This window comes from Arachis ipaensis, chromosome B08 (assembly GCF_000816755.2).
Source record: "Arachis ipaensis cultivar K30076 chromosome B08, Araip1.1, whole genome shotgun sequence".
Lineage (NCBI taxonomy): Eukaryota > Viridiplantae > Streptophyta > Magnoliopsida > Fabales > Fabaceae > Arachis > Arachis ipaensis.
This window is the reverse complement of record NC_029792.2, coordinates 118389625-118397070: the sequence shown is the minus strand read 5'-3', so window position 1 is coordinate 118397070 and position 7446 is coordinate 118389625. Positions and strand designations below refer to the sequence as shown.

Genomic DNA, 7446 nt, shown 5'->3' with positions numbered 1-7446 from the left:
TGTTAGAATATAATTAGGATCAATTAGCATTATTTAGTATATCTGAATATTTATTATAGGATATTATGTCTTTATTATTTCGATTCTCTTAGTACTTATAAATACCCTTCTATATTGTATCATTCTAGACAACTTGAATACACTCAATAATATATCATTTTTTCTCTAGTTTAGTCTCTTGTTTCTAACATGGTATCAGAATCATGGTATTCTCCTTGAAGAGGATAGGTTGTTTTTCTTGCTGTGAAATTACCGTAGTTTTTGTACTTTTTTTTCTATGCCATTTTTCCTTACCTTTTGTCACTCCTTTAATACTTTTTCACCTCACCAACTAGCATATTCTCCCTGTCTTGTGTTTTTCCGAGTTGAATGATCAAACACCATTGTCATCCGCTGCCTACCTATTCTCATGAAGAAATCATATAGTTTTAGCTCTCTTTCGACAGTTTCGTCTGCGTTCTCTCGTGGCAGTTCCGTCTGCGTTTTCTCGTGGCAGTTCTGTCTGCATTTCGTCCGTGTTTCCTTGTGGCAGTTCCGTTTGCATTTCTTCCTGGCAGTTTCATCTGCACTTCCTTCAGACAGCGGCAGTTTCGTCTGCGCTTCCTTCAGACAAGCGGCAGTTCTGTCTGCGCCTTTCTTCAGACATTCCATTTGCGCCTCCTTCAGACAAGCGGCAGTTTCGTCTGCACTTCCTTCAGACAAGCGACAGTTCCATCTGTGCTTCCTTCAGACAAGCGGCAGTTCCATCTACGCTTTCTTCTGACAGTTTCGTCTGCACCCGTTCTACTCTTGTTTTCAATAAGTTTCAAACTCAAGTTGTCACTTGAGTTTGAGGGGAATGTTAGAATATAATTAGGATCAATTAGAATTATTTAGTATCTGAATATTTATTATAGAATATTACGTCTTTATTATTACGATTCTCTTAGCATCTATAAATATCCTTCTATATTGTATCATTTTAGACAACTTGAATAGACAACTTAAATACACTCGATAATACACAAAGCTTTTTAGGAGTGAGCACGAGTTGGTTTGGTTCGGGTTCATGGTAAAATTAGAACCGAACCGATCAAAATATAATTGGTTCGGTTTGGTTTGAATTTGTATTTTTTTGTACATGTACCCGAATCAAATCAAACCGATTAAGAACGAATTTGTTTGGTTTGGGTAATTGGATACCCGATGACTTTGAAATTCATAAAAAAAAATCAAATTTTTATCTTAAAAATTCAACAAGTACAATAAACATGTATTATTAATAGAAATAATCCAAACATATTAAATACCAAATACATTAAAAACTAAACTCATTAAAATCCAAACATATTAATAGTGAATAATCTGTCTAATGGAAAAGTCATATATAATTTTTTTATTTAATTAATATATGATCGGGTTCGCGGGTTGGTTCGGGTTCCGCACCCCCAGAGTCGATACCCGAACCAATCACTAACAAAGGCCATCGGTTTGGACCCGATTACCCGTTGGTCCAGAACCAATTTAATTGGTTCGGTTCGGATTCGGACGGGTAATCGGGTACCCACTACCCGTGCTCACCCCTAAATCTTTTCTCCAGTTTAGTCTCTTGTTTCTAACAATATTCAACACTTGCAATTCCTGAAATATGTGAACTAACATCATTGAGGATTATAATTATCCTCCAAGTTTGTGATCCACTTTGGTGAATTACCATGTAATGTTGGCAGAGTTTTCGTTCATTTTTTTTCTCCAGTTATAGAATATGCAATGGTAGATCTTAAAAAAAAAAGTAGCTTGCACAAATGATTTCGGTAGAATATGCAATGGTAGTTTTGTGATCCACTTTGGTGTATTACTATGTTGAGAATAGAAATGGATTGAAAACTTCAGAAGCTAGGGGGAAGAATACAAATTCAAGGCAACAAATTGCTTCCTCTGGTTTTGAAAAGGACGAAGACAATGGTTCGGTTGTGGAAACTCCTAATTTCAATGTTCAAAGGTCATGTCAGCAAAGGCTGAAAGTTCCAGGCTTACAAAGGGATATGGAAATACTAAAATCCGAACTTGTGAAGTTCATTGCAGCACATGGAGAAGAAGGGCTTATGCCGATGAGTCACGGAAGAGTTGATATCGAGAAGGCTATCACTCGCATAGTGGATTCACAAAGATTGCAACCATCATGAATCTTTCCTTGGCTTACAAACAACGAAAACCAAAGGGTTACTGGGACAATCTCGAAAATCTGCAGCACGAGGTGGGTTGCAAAATCTTCATTTCCTTCCTTACTCTAAAGTCCCTAAAAGATGTTTTAGTAGTCATTGATTCATATGCATTACATTATTGCTTTTGCATCTTAGATCATAATGAAACTCATTTTTTCATGCAGATAAGTAGATTTCAAAGGAGTTGGGGAATGGATCCTTCATTTATGCCAAGCAAAAAGTCATTTGAACGTGCAGGTAGGTTTGAGATATCCTGCTCTCAACTTTGAATTCGCTGCTTACAGTAAACTATAGATTTACATGCATGCCTTCTACTCTAATGTGGAAGAAAAACGTGAAAATCTCACATAAACTCATCAGGTGTTGATTTTCACTATTGATATTGAGTATGGGATCCACAAAAACATCATATCAAAGGAGGAAATCCACACAACCCTGAAAAATGAGTGTTATTTATGGAATTTGCCGCAGGTCGGTACGATATTGCTCGTGCACTAGAAAAATGGGGTGGACTTCACGAGGTTTCTCGGCTTCTGTCCCTGAAGGTGAGACAACATCGAAGCCGACAGGATGACACCCTTGTTGAGAAGGGTAAGAGAGTTGATAATGTAGATGATGGTGATTTGGAAACACCATCTAAACCATGTATATACCAAGATACACATAAGTGGCTTACAAAACTAAGACAGTTGGACATAAATTGGTTTGAATAACATGATGAGGCAGTATTGGTTTATTTATAGTTCCATGATTCTACATTGTTACAGTATTTAACCCTTTATACTTTTCTGAGAGTAAGTAATAACACTTTTGCTTGCAATTTTGAGCACTAAATGTGAGGGTTTGCTCCTTTGTTTTTGTTTCTTTTACATGTTCTTTTTTTGTGTGTCAAAATTAACCTTAAATAATGGAGGATCCTTATGTTTTCTATTTGCAGGAGACTTAAGCATTTCAATACTCTTGTATATAATGAAATAACCATTTTAGGTATATATTAAAATTACTCACTAATATAAAATATATATTGAAATATAAAATATGTATTGAAAACGTGGAAAATCCATTACACATGAACATAATAAACACAACCTTCAAAAGTTGCTTTTCTTTTTGATGTTCTGGTTCCACTTTTCTTCAAATCTTGTATGTCTTGCTTGCACACCCACCGAGCCCCAGAACACTCTACTTTCATTTGAACATTCCAAGGCAATACCAGTTCAAAGCGATAGTCTTGGAAAAATTGGTCAACAAAATAGTCACTGGTCAAGCAAAGGATGAAATGCCGAGAATTTTTAGTTTCAAGCGTCCAAGTTAAATCTTTTTGAATGAATTCCTTACTGTTGCAAATCAGTATCACCGACAAATCTTCCACACAATTACTACTCTTCGTTGGGCATAATCGGAAACAGAGAGCAAGTGCCATGGTTTCATTATGTGGCAATGTGACTGATACTCTATTACCCTCTTCTAATAGTCCTTTAGTTAATATAAGTTTATTTTTGTCAATTTCAAAATTTTGTAGGTATTGATTTTAGAGGTTTGCTACACATACAAGTCTTTTTGACTTACAAGTTTTACAAGTTGCTACACATACGGGTCTTTTAATGCGTTATTCAGTTTCCAAAGCGCTACACTCACCGTGGATTATGAACGACTCCTCTTCCTCACTCACCGTGGATTATGAACGACTCCTCTTCCTCTTCCTCTTCCTCTTCTTCCTCTTCCTCTTCCTCCATGTATTTCTTCGTTATTCTCTTTGCCTTTTCATTAGTTGTTTTACTTGCGTTTATTACTGGTATTCTTGCTTCGTTTTTTTTCGATTTTCATGGTTTCTGAAATCAAGCTTTGAAATCGTTTTGAAGATAATGGAACTTCAGAAATACACCCAAACGATTACAGAAATACACCCAAACGATTATAGAAATACACCCAAACGGTTACAGAAATTCACCCAAACGATATTTCTTCGTTATTCTCTTTGCCTTTTCATTAGTTGTTTTACTTGCGTTTATTACTGGTATTCTTGCTTCTTTTTTTTCGATTTTCATGGTTTCTGAAATCAAGCTTTAAAATCGTTTTGAAAATAATAGAACTTCAGAAATACACCCAAATGATTATAGAAATACACCCAAACGATTACAGAAATACACCCAAATGGTTACAAGAATTCACCCAAACGATATTTCTTCGTTATTCTCTTTGCCTTTTCATTAGTTGTTTTACTTGCGTTTATTACTGGTATTCTTGCTTCTTTTTTTTCGATTTTCATGGTTTCTGAAATCAAGCTTTGAAATCGTTTTGAAAATAATGGAACTTTAGAAATACACCCAAACGATTACAAAAATATACCCAAACAATTACAGAAATACACCCAAATGGTTACAGGAATTCACCTAAACGATTATAGAAATACACCCAAAGGATTACAGAAATACACCCAAAATTCGTTGAAGTACACCTTATGCATAATTCAGAACTCTTTCTCTTTCTCCTCCTCATCTTCTGCTGCTTCTTCTTCTTCAAAAATGATTTCAGAGCTTGATATCAAAAAATAATGGAAATCAAGAATAATGAAAAAAGAAAACAAAGAGAAAAGCACGTAAATGAAGAAGGAGAAAGAGAAGGCAAAAAACGAAAGAAAAGAAGAAGAAGAAGAGGAGGAAAAGGAAGAAGAATGTGCAGCAAGAAGAAGAAGAAGGTGCAGTGAAATTGTGCAGTAACAGTTGAAGAAGGAGAAAGAGAAAGCAAGAAACGAAAGAAAAGAAGAAGAAGAGGAAGAGGAAGAAGAACGTGCAGTAACGGTTCAAGCGCGTTAATATAATAACTTGTAAAGACTTGTATAAAAAAATGCTTGTATGTGGAGAATTTCTCTTCATTTTATGGGCATTCACAGTGCGATTTGAATCGGTTTTAAGTAAAAAATTCATCTGATTCAAACATAAATTTTATTTGTGGTACAATTTATATTGGATGATTTTTTGTAAAAACTTCGATCCAGTTTCAAACGGTTTAGATTGATTAGATTTGCAGATTTATAAATTTAAAATATTAAATTTGCATAACATGTCTTAACTTTAAATTTTAAATAATCAATGATGACATAACAAGACTCAAAAATATCTTAAATATGGGAAGGAATTTTTATATGCTGCTACTGAACTCAGGCCGGACTATGGTGTTAATCGCCAGGTTCCTTAACTTTTCATCCTATGCGGAGAAAACCATTTATATAGACTTACCATCAAGTTATTCTCTTTTATGACATTTTTCCTTGTGAATTTCACTTGTAGTTAATAGAGCTGCTGTCGGTTTGTGCTCCATCACCTGAAAAGAAACTGAACCTTTTAAAAGAAATTGTTGTTGAGCATGAGATAGAATGGGATCTGGCTGCTTCAGAAACTGAGTTCTTTAAGAAACACGAGGACTTGCTGGTAAGTACTAGGCAGTAGTGACTAGTGCAATAGTAACAATCTCATGTTGGCTTTCCTTTCTTTGCACCATAATCTTAACATGTTTTTTCAATTCCAGAATGGCCCCACACAATTTGTTGGGTCAAACGTGCCACCACCTGAAGAAAAACAAGATGAAGAGTCAGACACTGCTCCTGATACATTCAATAAAGAACAACCTGATCTGATTCCGATTCAGACATATTGGACTTCCTTGATGTGCCTAAGGTATCGGTCCAGCCAAATGCAAATATTGCCACAGCTCCAGTTGTTCCACCTCCTGAAGTTAATCTTCGTTCATCTAGCTACTCTGGAGATATCCCAGATGTAAGGCATGAGCAAGTTCACGAGATGTCAACTATTCAGAGAGATTAACCCCATAATACATCTGGTAAAATGGAAAGCAAGTAGTTTGTGCTGTTCATCTCACCTCCACTACCGGCTGGATCATATTCTACTAGACATAGTAATTCTCCTCCCCCCATGTTGAGCACAAAAATTGAAGCCAATGTGAACTCCTTGTCAAGCTCAAAATATGAAGCCAATGTGGACCTGCAGGATGTGTTGGCTACTTCTCATGCTGCCACAAAAACTGTTGAACGTGCTACAGTTGCAGCTCGCTCAGCAGCTAGTTTTGCTCAAGTCCTAATTAGCAAGCTTACCAGGAAAAACAGTGAACAGTCACCTGATAACAGCTCTGTGAACGCATTTTATGCAGGGGATGACAATCAATCTACTACAGAAAGGGGACATCTAGCTAAGCATAATTCTAGAGGTACCATAATGTCCTAATGTCCAACAATCTATATTGCTTGCCGGAGAGTGGAGAAAGGCGTGCCCTTGGGGTAATTGTGAAACTTGATCTTGAGGATGTGGTGGATGTTGTTGGGGTTGGAGGTGATGCTATTATCGATGATGTGGAGATGGATGTTTCTAGTAGGTGAAGTGCAGAGGAGGTGGGTGTACCAGTCACAGAGATTTAGAAAGTGTGTGGTCTATGACATGTTGAAGTAGGTGCGACATGCGTGCCAGTTACACCATGATTTGATCTTGGAGTTGAAGTGGAGGAAGGAAAAGATGGAAAAGAAGACTGTGAATGTGAAGAAGGAGAGTATGAATATTAGGATTATGCGAGATATGATGAAAATTGGGAAAAAATAGTGTCATTTTCGAACAAAGGGGTCAGGAATCATTTTATCCCCTGTTAGAGTTGTCAGTGACCATTTTGTTTTCTGTTAGAGTTGACGGAGCCAAGTACCTAAGCGACTGACAAAATTAATTGTTAAGAACTAATCGAATAATTAATTTTAGTTGGGGACTAAAATGTCTGATTCGAATTATATGCCACGCAAAAACCCTTATTGGTGTGATAATTAATATTGAGTAAATGGGAATAAGACGTTCCTTATTTTATTATTAAGATGACATAACAATTTAATATATATTAGAGTAAAGTATTATTTTGTTCCTAATATTTGGAGTAAGTTTTAAAGTTGTTCATAACGAATATTTAAATCATTCTATTTAAGTCTCTAACGTTTCAAAATCATTTCAATATTGTCTTGCTGTTAGTTATTTGTTAATAGAATTGATGGTGGGACAAAAGTGAAACGATTTTAAAATATTAAAGATTTAAATAAGACAAAATCAAGTAAAATGAAAGTAAATTTTAACAGAATAAATTGTATTACAAATTTAAGATTTTTACTTATCATGGAATACTTGTATAATGATTAGTAGATAAACTTCTAAGAAAAAAAAATATGATACATATATAATATAGTATAAATTAT

The 7446-nt window shown here is 35.4% G+C and overlaps 2 protein-coding genes across 2 annotated transcripts; both read left to right on the top strand.

Annotated features, from left to right (window-relative positions):
- LOC110265743 lies at positions 2122-2919 on the top strand. Its single transcript, XM_021108959.1, has 3 exons — positions 2122-2236; positions 2369-2441; positions 2676-2919. The coding sequence occupies exons 1-3, from the start codon at positions 2162-2164 to the stop codon at positions 2915-2917; spliced, it is 390 nt and encodes a 129-aa protein (XP_020964618.1). The 5' UTR covers positions 2122-2161; the 3' UTR covers positions 2918-2919.
- LOC107611569 lies at positions 5052-6457 on the top strand. The gene is made up of 4 exons (XM_016313479.2): positions 5052-5057; positions 5313-5393; positions 5495-5635; positions 5733-6457. The coding sequence occupies exons 1-4, from the start codon at positions 5052-5054 to the stop codon at positions 5982-5984; spliced, it is 480 nt and encodes a 159-aa protein (XP_016168965.1). The 3' UTR covers positions 5985-6457.

What these genes read in the sequence shown, in the direction of transcription:
- LOC110265743 (XM_021108959.1), top strand. Translation starts at nt 2,162, where the DNA reads ATGAATCTTTCCTTGGCTTACAAACAACGAAAACCAAAGGGTTACTGG. An exon ending in TCGAAAATCTGCAGCACGAG is followed by an intron (nt 2,237 to 2,368) that starts GTGGGTTGCAAA and finishes TTTTTCATGCAG; the next exon opens with ATAAGTAGATTTCAAAGGAG. An exon ending in AAAGTCATTTGAACGTGCAG is followed by an intron (nt 2,442 to 2,675) that starts GTAGGTTTGAGA and finishes AATTTGCCGCAG; the next exon opens with GTCGGTACGATATTGCTCGT.
- LOC107611569 (XM_016313479.2), top strand. An exon ending in ACTATGGTGTTAATCGCCAG is followed by an intron (nt 5,394 to 5,494) that starts GTTCCTTAACTT and finishes TTTCACTTGTAG; the next exon opens with TTAATAGAGCTGCTGTCGGT. An exon ending in AGAAACACGAGGACTTGCTG is followed by an intron (nt 5,636 to 5,732) that starts GTAAGTACTAGG and finishes TTTCAATTCCAG; the next exon opens with AATGGCCCCACACAATTTGT.